This window comes from Fukomys damarensis, unplaced genomic scaffold (assembly GCF_012274545.1).
Source record: "Fukomys damarensis isolate Sample0158 unplaced genomic scaffold, DMR_v1.0_HiC HiC_scaffold_39, whole genome shotgun sequence".
Lineage (NCBI taxonomy): Eukaryota > Metazoa > Chordata > Mammalia > Rodentia > Bathyergidae > Fukomys > Fukomys damarensis.
In genome coordinates this window covers 46,168,240-46,188,992 of record NW_022900951.1, presented here as the reverse complement: position 1 = coordinate 46,188,992, position 20,753 = coordinate 46,168,240, and the positions used below count along the sequence as shown (strand labels likewise).

At 38.8% G+C, this 20,753-nt stretch overlaps 1 protein-coding gene across 2 annotated transcripts in view; it reads left to right on the top strand.

Moving 5' to 3' along the window:
- Positions 1 to 20,753, top strand: part of Smc1a (structural maintenance of chromosomes 1A) — a 45,952-nt gene that overhangs the window by 13,875 nt on the left and 11,324 nt on the right. For both annotated transcript variants that reach the window (XM_010629741.3, XM_010629742.3), the window contains 6 exons: positions 351 to 467; positions 575 to 681; positions 4,006 to 4,147; positions 7,457 to 7,602; positions 7,694 to 7,847; positions 9,490 to 9,600. In XM_010629741.3, coding sequence (XP_010628043.1) covers positions 351 to 467; positions 575 to 681; positions 4,006 to 4,147; positions 7,457 to 7,602; positions 7,694 to 7,847; positions 9,490 to 9,600 — 777 coding nt within the window. The remainder of the gene's footprint in view (positions 1 to 350; positions 468 to 574; positions 682 to 4,005; positions 4,148 to 7,456; positions 7,603 to 7,693; positions 7,848 to 9,489; positions 9,601 to 20,753) is intronic.

Sequence of the window (20,753 nt, the reverse complement as noted above, 5' to 3'; positions counted from 1 at the left end):
AAAAAAAAAAAAAAAAAAAAGCTGAGATTCTAAAACATGTCTGGTCCCAGGTATTATAGATAAGGGGTGGTGGACATCCCATTATAGTTATAGTTATAACTAATGATGTTTCTTTGCACTCAGCCCTGTGGATTGAAGCTGGCTGAACTGAAGTCCAGTGAGGAGTCCAACGTGCCAGTCACATGGCTCTAGTGAGAGATAATAGAAAATTGACTAGGGCAGTGGTCCTGAGTTTTGTTTTCTCAGCGTGTGGAGTGCTAGCTTTCCCTGGCCATGGGCCCCGTGCAGTCACTGTAGCTCTCTTCCTACACGGAGCCTTATCTCTTAATGTTTTAACCCATTGCCTATAGGAAAAATCCAAGCTGGAGAGTGAGCTGGCCAACTTCGGGCCTCGAATTAATGATATCAAGCGGATCATCCAGAGCCGAGAGAGAGAAATGAAAGACTTAAAGGAGAAGATGAATCAGGTTGGTAGGGGATGAGCCATGCCAGCATGTGCATCAGGACAGGACTGAGATTAGAAGCAGGACTCTGACCAAGTGGATCTCTGCCTTCCCTTGTTTTTTCCCCTCAGGTGGAGGATGAGGTGTTTGAAGAGTTCTGTCGAGAGATTGGTGTACGCAATATCCGAGAATTTGAGGAAGAGAAGGTGAAACGGCAGAATGAAATTGCCAAGAAGCGGTAGGTGGAAGTACTGATAAAAGATACTGAGTTTCCCTTGAGCGTCCATCCAGCCTGACATCTTTGAAGGTCAGTGTAGTTACAAGGCAGGGACCAGCTCTTAGAACTACAGTAGTTTATTATAGGTAGGGAAATCAAGGAGGTAGTAGGTGGTACACCATAGGATAGTGGATAAGAGTGCCTGCCCTCTTAAACTTGGTTTACCTGGATTACAATCCCAACTCCACAACTCACTTCGTTGGGCGGTGACTTGACCTCTCTAAGCCAGTTTCCATAAATTGAGAAAATCTCATGACATTGTTGGGAGGATCAAATGAAATAATCCTTGTGAAGTATTTAGCAAAATACTTATCACCTATTAAGAGCAATAAACATACCCTTTTACGTTATCATTATCCTGTTGTGTGTGTGTGGAGGGGAAATTCTAATTTAAGGAGTAATGAGAACCAAACAACCTTCTCCTTTCTTCCTCACTTTAGTTCATTCATTCATTCATTCATTCAGTCTCTTCTTGAATGCTCACCATGTGCCAGGTTGTCCTGTGCTAGGTATTGTGCTAGATATTGGAGGGGAACAGGAAAGATGGGGAAGACGACAGTCAGTGCTGAAAGAGACCACCACCCCCGAACCAGGTGTCAGTAAACAGTTTGTCCATCCTTTTACCCATACAGTGCTCTCCTGCCACAAGCCAGACTCACAGGATGTAGAATTGAATCAGAAGCTTTATCTTTTCTTAGGGAATTTATGGAGTGCTTGGGGAAACAGGCAGATCAACAATTTCTATACTGTGTGATTGATAGTGTAGCTTAGGTAGATAGAAAATACAGAGAACATTTTCAGGGAGCTACAAATCAATAAGGAAAAATAGAAACAACACCAAGAAAGAGACTTAATAGAAAAATGGGCATAGGATGTAGTCGGCATTTCATGGAAAGAGAAGCTCAAATGGCTAACAACTGTAGAAATTGATGTTTAGTCTCTTAATCAGAGCAATGCAAGTTAACAACAGTACAGTAGTATTTCATGAAAATAGGTCTACATATATCCTGTTTAGTACGTGAAGATTACACACAGACTTTATGGATACATATTCCAGAAAGTGAGTCTTGCTACACAATCACATAAAGAAACACATTTAGAGTTTATCTTGACATCTATATTTGTGGAATGGCCATCACAGGAGGAAAGTGTAAGTTAAATGTGATAAATATATAGACTATGGAATGCTGTGGAGCATTTCAAGGCAAGAATAGATTTTATAAGCAATTACATGGAGAAATTATAAACAGCATAACTGGAAAAGCAAAAAATTTATAACTGCATTTGTGTAACCTTAAAAACAATGACATTTTACAAAGATATACATTTTTAAGAATCTGTATGTCATGTTGGGGTATGCTTTCACATTGGGCAAGGTAATAGGATGGAAATCAGGTATTGAAACAAAGGAGATCAAGGAAGGATCTTGCATAGACAGCGGTGATATGTGTGTTATGTGCTGTGGGGTTTGATTATCTTAGCTGTGCAACTGAAGTTCTAAAAAGGAGAAACCCAAGAAAGCATAATAGAAACTAAAAACCTGCTCTGAATCATCAGGAAATGATTTACAGAACAAGGAGTGATGAACTGGAATCCTAAAGAGTGAGTGGGATTTAGCCAGCCAAGCAGCCACAGAAGAAGGGAGGTCCAGGCAGTGAGAACAGCATGCTTGGAGGTGTGAGAGGGTATGCCTTGTTCTGGATACTAAGTAGTTTTGAATGTCTGCAGCATAAAAACGGTCAGGAGGAAGGTGGGGGTGGTGGAGAGGTCAGCAGGGGCCAGATCACAGAGGGCTTTGTGAGTCATACTTAGGAGATTGGACTTAAAATTACATAGCTCAAAATTACAGTTAATTACATTCCATTTGGATTATAGTGACTACAGTAATAGCTGCTAGCATGACATCTGGCTACATCTTTCATACCATGTTGTGGGCTGGAGGGGCAGTTGGAAGTTAGTCCTGCCTGGCTTACTAGTGTATGTGTGCTGGTAACATGCTCTGAGATTCTAAAGAGATGGGGGAATAGGCAATAGCAATCCAAGTATTTTCTCCCATGTTCTTACACCACCCAAACTCTGCTCCTTAAGAGGTTCTAAAATCTTCAGAAAGAGGTTTGGGTGATAGAGTCGAAGTATCTGGGCATAAAGATGAGTTGAATGCAGCTAGTATAACTGGCAGTGGTGATAACTAAAATTTATTGGGTAGTTACTGTGTTCTAGACATGCTTCTAAGGACTTTTTACATATTGACTCATTAAGAAAATCTAGTAACTTTGAGGTAAGTTCTGTCATTTCCACAAATGAGGAATCTGTGGCATGAAGAATATAATTAATTAACTGCTGATTTTTTTTCTTTTTTCTTTTTATTGAGGTTATTGGTACATTCTAGGTATACAGTACAATTACATTCATCATTGGGATTCTGTACCTTTACATAATAGGTCTTGATTCTCATTTTTCCCCTTGTCCCTGCCCTCCCTTCACCCCCTCCTCCCCTCCCCATTTACAAACACTTTATTTCCATTTTTTCAGTTTCTCATATAATTAACTGCTGAGATCACATACTAGTAAGTGGCAGAGTTGGAAAACCAACCCGCTTAACCCACTATAATATATTGTAATAATTGTATAAGGGAAAAGGCCTGAGTTTTGATGTTAGTGTTGAGTTCCAGCCTTATATGTGCTGATTACTAGCTGTGTGGCATTGGCAAGGTCTTTTACCTCTTAGCCTAAGTTTCCTTTATAAAATTAGGATAATAATGACTAGTTGTGGAGCTGCTGATGAGAAGTTTAGAGGAAATGTATGTAAAGTACATAGAAGCTTAACAAATAGGAGTTAACTAGCTTATGTGTTGGTTTCAGATGGACCTTATTTGGTGCTTACTAGAAACTTGGGAACATTCTGGAGTCTCCAGTTCTTTTTTTTTTTCTCATTGAGTTTATTGGTACTTTTTAGGTATACAATACAGTTAAATATTCATCAGTGGGATCTTATACCTATGCGTGATGTATCTTGGTTTTTATTTTTTCCCCATTCCCCTGCTCTCCTTTACCCCCCACTTCTCTATTTACAAAGGAATTTCCAGTTCTGAAAGGGGTAAATAGGCTTTGTCTCAGTCCCCCTTGCCTTGTACCATGTTCATGGTACTAGGTTGAGGAATTTAGTTTTCCAACTTTCAGAAACCGTTTTAAGTGTATATGAATGGATGAGCTGATAGTGACTGAAATTTAGAAAGTAACTCAGAAACTCTGAACCCTGCGCCTAGTTTCCCTTTTTCTTCACAGTTTGGAGTTTGAGAATCAGAAGACTCGCTTGGGAATTCAGTTGGATTTTGAAAAGAACCAGCTGAAGGAGGACCAGGATAAAGTACACATGTGGGAGCAGACAGTGAAAAAAGATGAAAATGAGATAGAAAAACTCAAAAAGGTAAGGAAGGACAAAATTGAAAGACACAAAGAAAAATTGGAATAGATGTGACAAACGGATAGTGTCCAGAATTTATAACACTCATCTAAGTCAATAAGAAAAACACCAAGATTAAAATAGAGGGAAAATGAGTAATTGTGGCACAAATAATTCAAGAGATTCAGATAGCCCACATACACGTGAAATAATTTAGCTGTATCAGATATAAGAAATGCAGATTAAAGCAACAGTTGCGTATAATACCATAGTACCCAAGACTTTTTTAAATTATCCAATATTTAGAAATAAAAGAACAATGCTGAGTACCAACATTGGTGCAGGAGACCAATATTTTTCAGCAGTGTGGCAGCCATCCATCAGTGGTTTTCAAAATGCATTTATACCCTCTAACCCAGTAATGCCTGGAAAGATAACCAGAACAAAACTTCACGCAAGCAGGTTGATGTTTATTACAAGCATTATTGGTGTTTCCAAATTAGAAATTACTCACTTCCCCTTGGCAAGTGGGAGTTTAGCAAGTCGTACTACATTCATGTATTTGTGTAATGTAGTGGTCTTCAAACTTCAGTAGTACACAAACCCTTTTTTTCGTTATTGTTGCATGCACCCCCCCACCACACTGACCCTGCACTGAGGATTGAAGTCAGGACCTTGTGCTTACTAGGTAGACACAGTGCCACTGAGCTACATCCCCAACCTGCTTTTGTTTATTTGAGGCAAGATATTGCTAATGTAGTTCAGATTGTCCCTGAACCCACAATGTGGCCCAGGCTGGCCTCAAACTTGGTAGTGATCCTCCTCCTTCTGCCTCCCAAGTGCTAGGATTACAGGTGTGTGCCACCATGCCCAGTGGGTACACAAATTTTTTTGCTGTTTGGATTTTGGGTTTGGATTGGTTTGGTTTTTTGAGATAGAGTCTGTGTAGTTCAAGCTGTCCCTGTACTCACTTGAGATTATCTTATTTAGCCCAGGATTATCTCAGACTCACTGTGATCCTCCTGCCTTAACTCCCCAAGTGCTGGGATCACAGATATGCTCTACCATGCCTGGCCACAGGCTCTTTAAAGCAAAACTATTCCTTAAAATTTTCAGTCTAGGCTTAAATTTTTGGTATTACTTAAATATATATGTAGAACACTTAACCAAAAGTCATAACAAATTATGTTCTCACAAAATGAATAAAATTTAACTTTTTAAAAGTAATAAAAGTACATTTTAATTTATCTCAGGTACAAAGAAATCAAAGAATGTCAGTAATAATTTCAGCCCCTCTGGTATAGCCATATCCTGAAGAACTTTGAGAAACTAGGTTAATTGGTTATTTTCATTATTTCACATCGTCCACAATACAGTGATAACTCAGTCGTCAAATTCAATTTGTTCCAGATTCATGTTTGAACACTGAAAAATTTGAGAACTGGCCATATTTTTCCCATAAGAAATAATGGAAAGCCAAGTGTTTGGTTCTAGGGCCCAAAAATTACACTTATAAATTCACTCTTTCAGGACTTTAACAAATTTTGCAATGATTCCTTTAACTCTATCGTTTTCCTCTTCTGCTGATATCACTAACTTTCTTTGGAGCCATGGTTATATTTTTCACAAAGTGTAAAAAAAAAACACACAAGCAGTATGTTGTCTAAGTGAGAGTGGCACTTAGACTGAAGTATACAGTATGTTGTCTAAGTGAGAGTGGCACTTAGACTGAAGTGTCGCCCCTTTGTGTCCATGGCAAGACATGTTACTGACTTGGTGCGTACAGATTCTCTCAAGTCAGATATTCGGTTTGACTTTGAGCAAAGTTAGGAACACTGGGCGGATTTTTTTCTTTCTGTTTTGGTATCTGGGATCGAACTTGACCTTGCACTTGCAAGGCAGGAGGCAGGCAGATTTTTTTCAAACTTTACTGTTTGAGTAGTAGAAAGTTCAAGTTTGAAGCCGTTCAACTACAGAGACATCAACTGGATTTGAAAAATAAGATGTGTCGTTTTAGGTGAAATATAAGGCTGGCAACCAAATCCAGTTTCTTAATATAGTATTTCATTAGCTCTTCTACTTTGTCATCATAACCTTTCCTGGCATTTTCCTTAGTAATTCCTTTTTGCTGACTCTGGATTTGGCTCTGCCTTTGAGATCTAACATCCTGAGCTCTTCTGTGCTTATGTTGCCCAGTTATTTTTTTGTAGTGACTGTAGATGAGTAGCATCTCATCATCCACTGGCATGGTACTGACATACTTAACACCCTCAAAGAGCTTTCTCAAACTTAGCCTGAGGCATACTAAGTGGGATTGCTAGGGGCTCACAGAAAAGGTGAGGAGCAGAAAGTAATGGTGTAAGTAGATTGGCAAATACCTTTAGAGGCACAGCTTCAAGCATCCCAACGCCAAATTCAGACTAGTTATGTAAATTCAGTGCAATAGAAGATGGTATTTTGCTGAAATGAAGTCACTTCACAGTGTGGCGACTATGCTAGTGACTTCTATAGCCCATTTCTTTTGCGTTTAGCATGCCTATCCAACTATGTATTGTGTGATGACTCTGTTTTCTTATACCTTTCCTCTCAATTATCATCAAATCTTTGTCCCTTACAAGCATTCCCTCCCAAGGTGATATGAACATATCACTTGACTATTATGTCTGCCTATATTTGTTGCTTGTATGTTTTCTTCATTAACCCCTGATGATTATAGTAGTCATCTTTGGTGTCACTGGAATCTTAAATACAGTTGCAGATCAGGCAGTAAAATCCTGGGCCAGGAATAGATTTATATCTAGATGATCTAGGGTAATGTATTCATGTGACCTTTTATTTTGAAATAATTTTCAATTTAGCAGAAAGTTGCAGAAATAGTAGAGTCATCCCTTGATCTATGAGGGATTGGTTTTAGGACCCTGGGTTCAATCCCCATTACCACCACAAATGAAAAAAATTATGTGGAAAAATGCTCAAATATATTACTAAGTCCAAGCTATTTTTAAATAATGCAAGGAGGAAATATGCTAGAATGTTAATTGGCTATCTCTGGCTAGTAGCATTATGAGTGATGTCCCCTCATTTTTATTATTTTTCAATATTTAGAACTTTTCTGCAGTGGACAGTAAATATAATTGGGCTGGGGAGGGGGACTAAATAATTTAGAAAAAGGTAAAAGAAGGCTAAGAGGTGACAGGAAGCTTGTAAAAGCACAGCTTATTGTTGAGAAACGCCAATACACTGCCTGGTGGGAAGGATGGGGCAAGAGGAGACAATCCCAAGGTGAGATGGGAAAGCCCTCACCTCTGTTCCTGCTTTCCCTGTGGAGACCAGGAGGAACAAAGACACATGAAGATCATAGATGAGACCATGGCTCAGCTACAAGACCTGAAGAATCAGCACTTGGCCAAGAAGTCAGAAGTAAATGACAAGAATCATGAGATGGAGGAGATCCGTAAGAAACTGGGAGGTGCCAACAAGTGAGTGGGTTCAAGCCCAGGGTGGGAGGAAGTAGGTAGAACAGACAGCCTGCTGGATTTGGGTCTCACTTAGCTCCCTGGACCTTTTCAGGGAAATGACTCATTTACAGAAGGAGGTGACAGCCATTGAAACCAAGCTTGAACAGAAGCGCAGTGACCGCCACAACTTGCTACAGGCGTGCAAGATGCAGGACATCAAGTTGCCACTCTCAAAGGGTACCATGGATGATATTAGTCAGGAAGAGGTGAGTATTATGGCTGGTAATAGGAATGGGCTGTGGACTTTAACCAGGGTGAATGTGGTTGGGAAGGTCAGGTGACAGAAGGACAGTGAGGGGCATAAAGAACAAAGGATGTAGGAGAGAGTGAGTCAAAGTGAGTTAGCTAAGGCAGGTGAGGTGAAAAGCAGTTCTGGTGTGAGAGGGAAGGTGAGTCGAGAGTTGAGCTGGAAGCCAGTGGGTGGTGTGAGTTGAGTCAGGAGCTGATGAATTCATTAACCTTAAGGACTTGAGCTATGTTGTATTAGCTCCAGCAGGTGCTGGATATTGGTGAGAGTGTGAAGTGATGGACGTTAGCCAAGCACAAAGGAAGACAGGAATCTGGGGGAACAGAGAGATGATGGCTTAGCTGCAGTGAGAGAGGTTGGCCAGGAGAGGGTTGAATAACGGATATTAGTAGTGCAGAGGTGAGGAAGCTTAGTTACAGGAAAGGGAATGACATTAGCCAATAGAGATTTTGAGGCATTTTATCCATTGGAAGTGAAGAATGGTAGCCAGGGGGTGGAAAACATTAGTTGTAAGGAAATTTATGAATATTTTGCCTTAGAACTGTTCGTGTATCTTAGTCCCATGGTCTTATTCCCTCTTAAAAGGAGCATTTGCATTTAATTCAGTAAAATATTTTCAGCACCAAAATTGTTTTGGGCATTGAGATAGCATGTGACATTATTACCTCTAATCCTAACCACATCCCTGCAAGGCAGGCATTGTCCCTATGTCATGGATGAAGAAACTCAGTCTGGGGGCATGTATTTAGTGATAAAATGCTTGCCTAAAGTACACAAGGTCCTGGATTTCATTCCCAGCACTGCCAAAAAAAAAAAAAGGAGTAGGAATGACCTCACAATCCAAGAGCCTGACTTGCCCAGGATCATACTATTAATAAGAAATACAGCCTGATTTTTTTTTTTGCACTTAGGTTTTAAAACCAATAAAAGTCACATTACCATGAATCCCCCTCAAAACACTCCTCCTTGCTTTGATCATACTAACTGATGTCTTCCTGTAATTCTCAATTTTTGGTTTCGATTGGCCTAGTTATCATCTGTCAGTGATGCATGTTGCCTGAGTACAGGTTCTATCAGCCATTCTTTGTGCTTAAGTAATAGTTACATTGTATATTTTTTAATTTTTTTCTTTTTATTGAGTTTTGGTACAATCTAGGTATACAATAGAGTTACATTCATCATTGGGATCCTGTACCTTCACATGACAGGTCTTGGTTCTCATTTTTTCCCCTTATCCCTGCCCTCCCTTCACCCCCTCCTCCCCTCCCCCTTTACAAACACTTTATTTCCATTTTTTCATTTTCTCCTATTGTTTTCTTTTCCCTTATTCCCTTTTCCCTACCTTTCCTACTTTCCCTACACCTTTAGCCCTTTTCTTCCTATTTCACATTGTCACTTGTCTCATTAGGATAGTACGTACTATTATAGTTTTTCACACCAGAGAAACTATTCAGTATTTACACATGAATTGGTCTTTCTATTTTTCTGTCCCAGAAATGCTTCCTCCAACACATGGAAGGCTACAAAGGAGCCCTAGGCTCCCCTTAGAGGGACACTCATGGCCAGCCCATTCCATTTGACTCTGCCTCTTATCGTTGCAGGGTAGCTCTCAGGGAGAAGATTCAGTGAGTGGTTCCCAGAGAACTTCCAATATCTATGCACGAGAGGCCCTCATCGAGATTGACTATGGTGACCTTTGTGAGGATCTCAAGGTAAGGATCAACCATGGGGGCATCTTTCCAGGTGTCCTTCCCAGTCAGCCTATGGAGACATGGAGATTGTGGCTGGAAAGAAAAGCTGGCAAGGGAAGGAGAACCAAGCTGTGAGTTAAGGTCTCCCCCTCATATGTACAAACAGACGCATGTACACATCCCACCCCACACCCCTAGATTGGCCTCAGGTATTCCTCAGGACTGTGCCAGGTACTGTCCTCATTCTGGGTATCTCACTCATCTTCTCGCCTTGCTTTAGCTGCCGTCTCTGTGCTAGGTCCCACAAGTCATTTCAAACCTCAGTCTTCCAAATCTGCCCCTTTTCAGTGCCAGCTATACGCTCAGTCAGAAAGCTCAGCCTCATTCTTGACTTCTTCCTCTCACTTTACATAATCAGTTACCAAACACTATCAAATCTATCTCCTAAGTATCTATTGAGTTCTCCTTTCTTTGTATTTATACACTCTCTTTCATCTCACATAGACTTGCAGTAGCCTCGTAGTCTCCAATGCTTTCCAATTTGTACCTCATTATTCCAGGGGGACTTGATTTTGTAAAAAAACAAAAACAAAAACAAAAAACTTTTGTGGAAATTTTCAAACCTTAATAGAAACGAGCTGAATGATATAATGAATGCCAGGCACCCATCACCCAACCTAAACAGTTAGTAACATATGGTCAATCTTGTTTTTTTACTTGTTTGTTTGTGGGGTCTTTTTGGATTGTTTTTTTTGTTGTTGTTATTGTTTTGGGTACCAGGGCTTGTGAGCCAGGCAGCGGAACCACTGAGCTAAATCCCCGGCCACCTCTTTTTGCATTTTTTTGATAAGGTCTCACTGTGTAGTTGAGGCTGGCCTTGAACTTTCAGCTTTTCCCTATTTAATATGAGTGGGCTGTTGGTTTGTCATACGTGACTTTTATAAGATTGAGATGAGTTTCCTCTATACCTCTGGTGGCAAACCTACGGCACACTTGCTGCTGTGAGATATGTGTACTATTGAAAGACCTAAGGTTTACCATTACTGCTCTATACCTATTTTTTCAGGGTTTTTATCATGAATGGATGTTGGATTTTCTCGTAGGATTTTTCTGCATCATTTGAGATGATCATATGATTTTGTACTTCTGTTTATATGACGTATTAAATTTCTTGATTTATATATGTTGAACCATCCTTGAATCCCTTAAGATGAACCCTACTTGGTCACGATGTATGATCTTTTTCACGATTTGTTGCATTCTGTGTGCCAGTAAGTGGTATCTCAGTTCATGAACTTAATTCGTTCCACAAATTCTGTTGAAGATGGCTGTGGTCATATTTATGAATAATTTTGAAAACAAAATTTTGCCAAATTGTTCATGAACAGAAACATTTGTGAACCAAGGTATTACTGTACCTTGTTGAGGATTTTTGCATTGCTGTTCATTAAAGAGATCAGCCTGTACTTCTTTTTTTCTTCTGTCTTTGTCTGATTTTGAAATGAGGGTAATGCTAGCTTCCAGGAATGACTTTGGAAGTACTTCTCTTTCTATTTCATTAGGATTTTTGTTTTTTGTTTTGTTGTTGTTGTAGTTGTTGTTTTTTGAGATAGGGTCTCGCTATGTAGTTGAGACTGATCTGGAACTCACTGTGTAGCCCAGGCTGGTCTCAATCTCACAGCGATCCTCCAGCCTTACCCTCCCAAGTGCTGGGATTACAGGTGTGTGCCACCATGCCCGGCTTCAATTTCAGTAGTTTTTGAGGAGTATTTGTGTTAGATCTTCCCTGAAATTCCTGTGGAATTCAGCAGTGAATCTATCAGATCCTGGGCTTTTCTTGGTAAATTTTTTATTGCCGCTTCAATTTCATTGCCTGATACTGAATTATTCAGACCTTCTATATCTTGCTGGTTCTGTTTTGCTAGCTCATATTTGTCTAGGAATCTGTTTTTTACTGGATTGCCCAATTTATTGGAGTAAATGTTTGGAAAGTAGTTACTAATAATCTTTTGGATTTCAGTGGTATCTGTTGTGATGTCTTTTTCATTCCTAATTGCATTGGTTTGGGTCTTTTCCTCCTTTTGCTAAGTTTGGCTAAGGATTTGTCTATTTTATTTATATTTTTGAAGAGCCAGCTCTTCAATTCATTGATTCTTTGTACAGTTTTTAGTCTCAATATTATCAATTTTATTAATTTCTCCTCTGATCTTTATAATTTCCTTCCTGCAGTAGCCCTGGACTGGATTGCCATTTTTTTCTAAGATCATTAGGTTATTTATTTGGGCTTGCTCTATTTTTCTGACATGAGTATTCACAGCTAGGAACTTCCCTCAGAGGACTACTTTGTCATGTCCCATAGGTTCTCATATGTTGTACTGGCATTGTCTTTGGATTCTAGGAACTGTCTAAATGTTGTACTGATTGTCTTTGGATTCTAGGAACTGTCTAATTTCTTCCTTGATTTCTTCTGTGACACGTGATTATTCAAGAGTATGCTGTTTAATTGCCGTGTGTTTGAATAATTTCTGTGGTTTCTTTTGCCATCGAGTTCTCATTTCATTGCACTGGGTCTGATAATATGCGTATCATAGAGTATGTGGATTCTTTTGCATTGACGTGGCTAGTTTTGCATGCTCTATAGGCTAGTATGTGATCTGCTTTGGAGAAAAGCCCACGTGCTGCTGAGAGGAGCGTGTGTTCTGTTGTTGGGTGGAACACTGTTGATGTATATTAAGTTCGCTGGTTTGGAGGTTTGGTTCAACTCTGATATTTCTTTGTTGATTTTTGCTTAGTTGACATGTCTATTTGTGACTGTGGGGAATTGGAGCCCCTCACTGTAATTGTAATTGTGCTGATGTTTATCTTTTACTATCTTTTATGTCCAGTAGTGTTTGTTTTATGAAGTTGAGTCACCAGTGTTCTGTGCGTTTGTTTCTAATTGTTATTTCTTTCTGTTGAATTGTCCCCTTAGCCAATACGTAGAGCCTTCTTTGCCTCTTCTGATCAGTTTTGGCTTGAAGTCCACTTTGTCCGGAATAGGATAGCTACTCCTGCTTTTTTTTTGGTTCTCATTGTATGGAATATTGGTTTCTATCCTTTGATTTGTAGTCTGTGTCTTTTGAGGTTAAATGAGTTTATTGTATACAGCATCCCTTTGAGTTTTGTTTATGTTGGATTCTACTAATCTGTGTCTTTTGATTGGGAAATTGAGACCATTCACATGGCAAATTATTGCTAAAAGGTATTGACTTGTTCCTGTCATTGCTTTTCTTTCATTATTACTTTTTGCCATTCTATTGATTGCTTGCTTACTCTTCCTGGTGTATTCATTCTGTTAGACTTTTGGGCATTGTTTGTGTCATTGCCTCTTTCTAGGATATCCTGGGAAAGCTTCTGGAGTGCTGATTTGGTGGTCATGAATTTCCTATGGTTTTGTTTGTCATGAAAAGGCCTATTTCTCCATCAATTTTGAAAGAGTTTTGTAGGATATGTCAATCTGGGTTGTACAGTGTTTTAGCTCTTGAAACATTTCACTTCAACCTCTTCTGGCCTTTAAGTATTGTGTTTAGAAGTCTGCTGTAATTGTAATAATAGACTTACCTTTATAAGTGATTCATTGCCTTTTTTTTTTTTGTACCAGAACCTTGCGCTTGTAAGGCAGGCAGCCGCACCACTGCACAATTTTTTGCTTTTCTTTAATAGCTTTTAAAGTTCTGTCCCTATGTTGTACTTCCACATACTTCCACAATTTTAACTATGATATACTGTGGAGAAATTCTTTTTCTGATCATTGCTATTTTGGGTTCTATATGCCTCATGTATCAGCTTCTTTCCCTCTGCATAGAAAGTTTTCTGCCATTAGTTCTGTAAACAGGCTATTTTAATGCTATTGGTTTTATCTTCTGATTTTTCACTAATTTCATTTAATCTTGGGTTAGTCTTCTTTGTGTCATTTAGCAGCTGTTGGATCCATTTATCGTGTTCTCTTATTTTTAAGGTATGTGAATAATTGGTCACTAATGTCAACCCTGTCTTCTACTTCTGACACTCTGTCCTCACATTGGTCACTTCTGCTGCCCATACTATTGTTTCAATAGGATTTTTTTTTTTTGGTACCAGGAATCGTACTCAGGACCTTGCACTTGTGAGGCAGGTGGCAGCACCACTGAACTGAATCCCTGGCCCTCAATAGAATTTTTAATCTCCTAGATTTCTGTTTGATACCTTTACATGGACTCTTATTTCTTTGGTAAACTTATCGTTTGTGTTTTGTATCATCTTGTTTAGTGCTCAGCTAGCTTTTCATTAGTATCTTCTGTAAACTTGCTAATCATTTTGTTTATTATATTCATTTAGTTATATCTTTGAGCTTGCCCGGCACCTTATTGATCTATTTTTTTCTCTCATCATTTTGAATAATTTCAGTTTGGCTTTCCTCCCCACTGATGCTCCATGGATCAGCTTTGGGGGAGTTGGGAGTTTTTGGAGTTACTTCTCTCTCTCTCCCTCTCTTCTCTCCCTCTCTCTCCCTCTCTCTCCCTCTCATATTCATTTAGTTATATCTTTGAGCTTGCCCGGCACCTTATTGATCTATTTTTTTCTCTCATCATTTTGAATAATTTCAGTTTGGCTTTCCTCCCCACTGATGCTCCATGGATCAGCTTTGGGGGAGTTGGGAGTTTTTGGAGTTACTTCTCTCTCTCTCCCTCTCTTCTCTCCCTCTCTCTCCCTCTCTCTCCCTCTCTACTAGAATGGAGGGAGATCTCTTTAGTTTGCATCTGCTCTTAAGTGATATATTCTGGTGGCAATGCACTCCTGTAATCCAAGCACTCAGGAGGCTGAGTCAGGAGGATTGCTGTGAATTCAAGGCCTGCCTAGACTACGTAATGAGTTCAAGGCCAGCCTGAACTACATAACGAGACTGTCTCAAAAAAAAAGTACTCTGGGCATGGCTAACTATAGGCGTTTGCCTCTGTCCCAAGAACCAATTGGCCCCAATAATTTATAGGGGGAGGATAGTGTACTTGGTGCAGCATCCAATTTTCTGATAATGGACTGCAGTATTGTCAGTGCCAAAAGGCAATCCAGATATTGGCATACAGAAAACCAATTAACAGCTACAACTGTGCCGCTTTGGGAATTGCAATAAAATTAGCTGCAATAATAGTATTAGAAACAAATTAGATATTGCCATACCATAAGAATCAATAATGTATCACCCTTAACCATAAAGATATGATCTATAACTATAGTATAAGCATTAACAAAGCACTATTGGCATACAGTAAATATTTGCTAAATGCAACCAATATACCTCTACTAACAATAAAATTCAACAGTAATAGCAGAGAGTTAACTGGAAAATTTAAAAACTTAAGCATTAGAAGATGAAAGGAGAGAAGGGTGAGAGAATGGATTATGTTAAGTAAAGGAAATTAATAGATAAAAGTAACAGGAAAGAACAAGAACAATTAAAAGAAGGGAAAAAAACCCAAACCTCTAAAAAGGAAAAAAGGTAGAGTGGTAATAAGTGCAAAAACTTCCTTTGTAGTTTTGAATGAGTGGTTTCCTTTTTTTGTCTTTTGTTTTTTGTGGGTTTTTTTGGTACAGGGATTGAACTCAGGACCTTGCGCTTGCGAGGCATGCAGCAGCGGCATCACTGAGCTAAATCCCTGGCCCCCTGATAGAGTGGTTTCTATCCGGGGTCTTTCTGTCCGGGGTCTGCAGTCTTATAATGCAGCAAGTTATAGTTTTTTCCACCTAAATTAATAGCTTATGTGTTTGTAAACTGCCCTCCCTGCTCCAGAGTCTGCTTTGTATAACCCAGGCTATGGCAACCATCTAAGCTGAGGTGTGTCCTTGCTCACGTTGATAGATGGGTAAAGCAGTCAGACCTCTGATAACTGCTGGATATATGCAGCAGGAACAGGGTTCAAGCAGACTGCTGGACTTAATGCATGCAGTTTCACACCCAGTCATCTCGAAACCCATACATGCTGAGCCTGGCTTTTCATCATGAAGGGCAGGGGTCCATGTCCTTCCTGGCCTGAGCATAAACTTCTCAGGGATCTATGTCTAGCCTGCACCCTCCCTGCAACTGTCTCTCATGGCCACCTCTCACCCATTTACCATGGTAGGCTAACACTACAAACCCTGAGGTGAAGTTTTTCTGTAGTTCTTCTATGGCTCAGTCTTAAACAATTAACCTCTTCTCAAAATGGGTCCTTATTAAATCCTCTCAGATATGGTGGATGCTGCTGTGGATCTCTTCTCCAACTCTAGCCTGCCATGTAGAACAAGTCACTTTCAGAGTAAAATCCCGTGATATTTCTGTAGTTCACAACTGTAATTTTCTTTGGGCTAATATTGCTTGTCCATTCCATTGTTTTCCCCTGGAGCTGCCAACACTTTGCGTTTATTTTGTGTCTTTGCAGAGAGAGAGAGGTCCCCCTCCCCAGGAGTCAGGGTGAGCTTTCTAGACTGCTGCTGCTTCTTCCTCTTCCTCCTCCTCCTCCTCCTCTTCCTCCTCCCTCTTCCCTCCTCCCAACCCTCCTCCCTCCTTCCTCCTTCTTTCTTCCTCCTTTTTGAGACAAGGTCTTGCTCTGTAATTCAGGCTGGCCTTGTACTCACAGTGATCCTCCTGCCTTAGCCTCCCTAGTGCTGGGATTACAGGCATGCGCCACCATACCTGGCATTCATTCTTTTCTTAGCGTTGTGCTATATTTTCCAGCTTCTCTGTACTTCGTAGTTTATCTGTCAGCTCCCTCCCAGTTTCCAGAGATGGACTTTTTTCCCACTTTATCAAGTTGTTATTTTTCAGGTATCTTGGTTCTGGTTCCTGGAAAGCCTTTATTTTGCTGCTGATTGCTCCCTCTTCTTTCTTTTTTATGGTACTGAGGATTGAACCCAGGAAGCTGCATCCCTATCCCTTTTTAAATTTTGAGTCTCATTAATTTGCCGTGACTGGCCTCAAACTTGTAATCTCCTATCTCAGCTTTTCAATTAGCTGAGGTTACAGGCAAGCACCACCATACCTATCTTCATTTTTCTTCTTGCTGATTATATTGTCACATTTTTGGCCAGTGGGAGCCACTCCCAGTTGATTTTTGTTGTTTTTAGATTTTTATTATGGAAAAATTTACATGCAGATGAAAAATAATAAAATACTTCTTGTATTACAGTTTGAACAACCATCAGTTCATTGCCAAGCTTGTTTGATATGTACCTTCCACACTGTAATAAATTTGGACACATTTCATTTGTTAATATTGAAGATTGTATCTCTAAAAGTGATATTAGAACCATTATCATGACTCTAAGGTAATAATTTTTGGGCTGAGAATGTAGCTCAGTGGTAGAGAGCTTGCCTGGCATGGTCAGGGTCCTTGGCTTGATCCCCGGCACCACAAATAAAATATTTGTTAATATGATGATTAATTTTAAATGTACCTGGTTGTTATACATATAAATATACACATCCTCTCATGGTTTGCTTTTTTGAATTAGAGTCAAATAAGATTCATTGAAAGGGCTGGGGATGTGACTCAGAAGTGCAGTACTTGGCCAGTGTACACAAGGCCCTGGGTTTCATCCCCTGTACTGGGGAAAAGAAAAGTAATTGATTGATGGATAGATAAGGATGATTGATAAAGCCATTACTTGATATGTCTCATGTATCATTTAATCTACAGAGCCTCCATCTGTTTTTATTTTCCCTGCAGTGTTTTTCTTTTTTTTATAGAGAGAAAATAATTTCAGTACAAATATTTTTAGTTCCAAAATGGTAAAGTGATATAGAATAAGAAAATTATTTTATTCAATACATACAAATTATTTTAGTTCCATTCATAATTACAGTACAAAAGATTTTCTTGTTGAGATTTTATTTTGTTAGGTTTTATGTAGTCAGACTCAAGAAAAAAGTTAAACTTTAAAATCCATATACATATTCATTTATATGAACCACATAAGATAATCTCAGAAGCCATTCCCAAGTCTGGGAGCATAGTTTAGTCCTAGAATGCTTGCCTAGCATGTATGAGGTACAGAGTTTGATTCCTTAACACTGAAAAAAAAACCCAGAAGACCCTCAATCTCTTTATTCTTTTCTGTATTAAAAATTGCTCTTTTAGATATTTAGAAGCTCCATAGGTGATGGCTTTAATGGAATTTTTCCCAGAGTAAATTCCTTGGACTGAAATTCTTCCAGCTCTTCTGCTGTTAGTTGATCCTTGGGTGTGAATAACACATTATCTGTTGTAATGAGGACACTGGAGACTAGGAGAGAGGTAAATGCGCTGCCACCTCCAAAGATGTTATTAGATGGCTTAGAAAAAACAGTGAGAGAATGTGAGCCAGGACAACCAAAACTAGCCAGAGAACTCCCACTTCCAAAGGCTGGGACCCCTTGAGCTCCAAAAGGGCCTGCTCCTGCAGTGTTTTTCGGATGTTGAAAGAATTGACTCACTTTTCCTGAAGGATTTTCCACATTCTGTACTCTGACTATACCTTATGATGTTAAACTATCTTTCCAAAATAATAAAAAAGGATAGTCCTGTTATTCCTTATAGTTCTATAAATAGTACATATCTTATCCCATTCTGCCAGTGGGAATGCATTCAGTATTATAAATTAATGCTGTTCAGAAGAGATAAAATGTGAACATGTGTAATTTTAGACTTTCTCATAACCACATTTTTAAAAGTAAAAAGCTAAAATGAATTTTCATTTCATTAGCTCACTGTGTCCATGAAGTATCATTTCAATGTGCAAACAATATGAATTTTTTTTTGAGACAGGATCTCGCTGTACGTAGTTCAGGCTGGTCTTGGTCTCACTTTGTAGCCCAGGCTGGCCTGAATTTTGTTTGTTTGAGATAGGATTTAGCTATGTTGTCCAGGCTGGCCTTGAACTCCTAGACTCAAGTTATCCTTCTACCTAAGCCTTTCTAGTAGTGTGGACTATAGATATACACCACCATACCTGGTTTTAAAGATTATTGATATTTAAAGATCTTTTTATACTAAGTCTTTAAAATCCAGTATGTATTTTATACTTACAGCACATCTCAGTTCAGATGCTAAAATTTCCTCAGAAATACTTGATCTGTATTTAGATTCCCTAAAATTTACAGTTGAAAAAGAAGACCTATATATCCAAGTTGCTCCAAATATACTTAAAAATTTTCCAGTAACTGAATTGAGTATATGGTTTTCAATTTAAATGAGCTAAAATTCCTTAAAATTAAGACTTTCGTTCCTCAGTCACACGAGCCACATTTCACATGGTCAGTAGTAGTTCCATGTGGCTATTGGTGTGCTTATTAAACAGTACATATCTAGGGTCTCAATTAAATTCAGGTTTTGGGGTTGAGTTGTTTGTTGTGGTCATGATTCCTTCACAGATGTTAGTGTTACTTCCATTTGGAAATATATAATGTCTGGTTGTGGGTCTTTTTGTGTGGTTTGCAGTCTGGAAGATCATTGCTTAATTCCCTGGGAGTTGCAAAGTAGTGGTCTTAGTCTATAACTTGTTTATTATTAGCTGGAGTACATAGAGACATATTGCCTCTTATCATTTGGTAATTCTGAGACAGTTTATGTAGGAAAGGCAGGACATATGTTCTTCTTTTTTCCTTTTATTCATTTGTTTATAAAATATTGTGTTCCTTGGTATTCTCCAGATTTGTTCACTGTGTTGTTTTTTATCATTATGAATTTAAATACATTTGTTGTGGCTAGGTTGCCCCATCTTTGACAAATGGGTATACATTCAAGTTGGCTTCTAAATCATTTTGACCCAACCCTTTTAGTCTTTGTCATCTTCTTGGCTTCCCAGGCTCATCCTGTACATTTCTAGCCCCAGACCTGGAATCAACAATTTCTCCAAGAAAGTCTTTTTTTTTTGAGACAGGGTCTTACTATGTAGTAGTTCAGGCTGGCTTTGAACTCACAGTGTAGTTCGGGCTACTTTCAAACTGGTGAGGATCCTTCTGCCTGAGACTTCCAAGTGCTAGGATTATAGGTTCAAGTCACCACACCTGGCTGAAGGTCTGACTTTTTAAAGTAGGAAATGCTATTATTTAGCAATCCACCTGGACATTGTTGTACTCATGATTGCTGGGTTGGTTAGTGCTTCTATAAATTTTTAGTAGTTTGGGTTCCTAAATGCCTTTTTTATTTTGAAGGAAAAATGCGTTATGCATTCTATTGATACTTCAATTAAAATTATAATTTTTAGATTAACATTGTTGAATTTATACTTGAGTTTCTAGTTCTTACTGAAAATCTGGAGTTCTTAGCAACACTATCATTTACTGTATCCTATGCTGTATAATATGGTAGTTTGAAAATCAGAATAAAATATTAGTAACAGTTTCATGATTGAATATCGTTTTAAATTTCCTTGAGGTTCTTTTTGTCATTAAGCTCATTGGGCATGTATAGTCATGTTTCTGTTTTAATGTAAATTGGAAGGATTCTCTTCAAGATTTAACCAGGTCCATATATAGTTACATTTCTTTGTTTTGTTTTTAAGGATTGCTTCTTTTAGCATTTCAATTTATTTTTCTCCTACTTTAAATTTAAAATGTTTCAAACCTATATAAAAGTAGAAAGAACAGTTAACTCCCATACACCTTTCATCTTAGATTCACCAATGAATATTTTTACTGCATTTAATTTCTCTGTCATGTCTCTTCCCTCCTTCTGTCACCCTGCTACACGCATACTTTTGAAGTACAGTTGCCGTGATATTTCAGACCCTGAATACTTAGGCATGCTAAGAATATGGAATTCTTCTATATGACCACAATTCCATATTGCACCTAAGGAAATGAATAATTAATTCATAATATTTACCATTAGACCATATTTGAATTCTCCTAGGTCAATGATGGCAAACCTTTTAGAGCTTTCAGTGATAAAAACAGGCCGCTGCAGCATGTGTGCTGTAGGTTCACCACTGTCCTAGGTAGTCCAAAAGTGTTTCTCTAGTTTTTCTTTTTTTAAAAGTAAAGCTGTTTTAAATTCTTATTTTTTGCAGTACTGGGGATTGAATCTAAGGCCTCATTCATGCTAGTCAAGCACTCAGCCATTAGGCTAATATTCCCTGTCCCTGTCTCTGTCTGCCTACCTGCCCCACCCCTCTTGTTCACTCTTTCTCTTCCTCTCTCA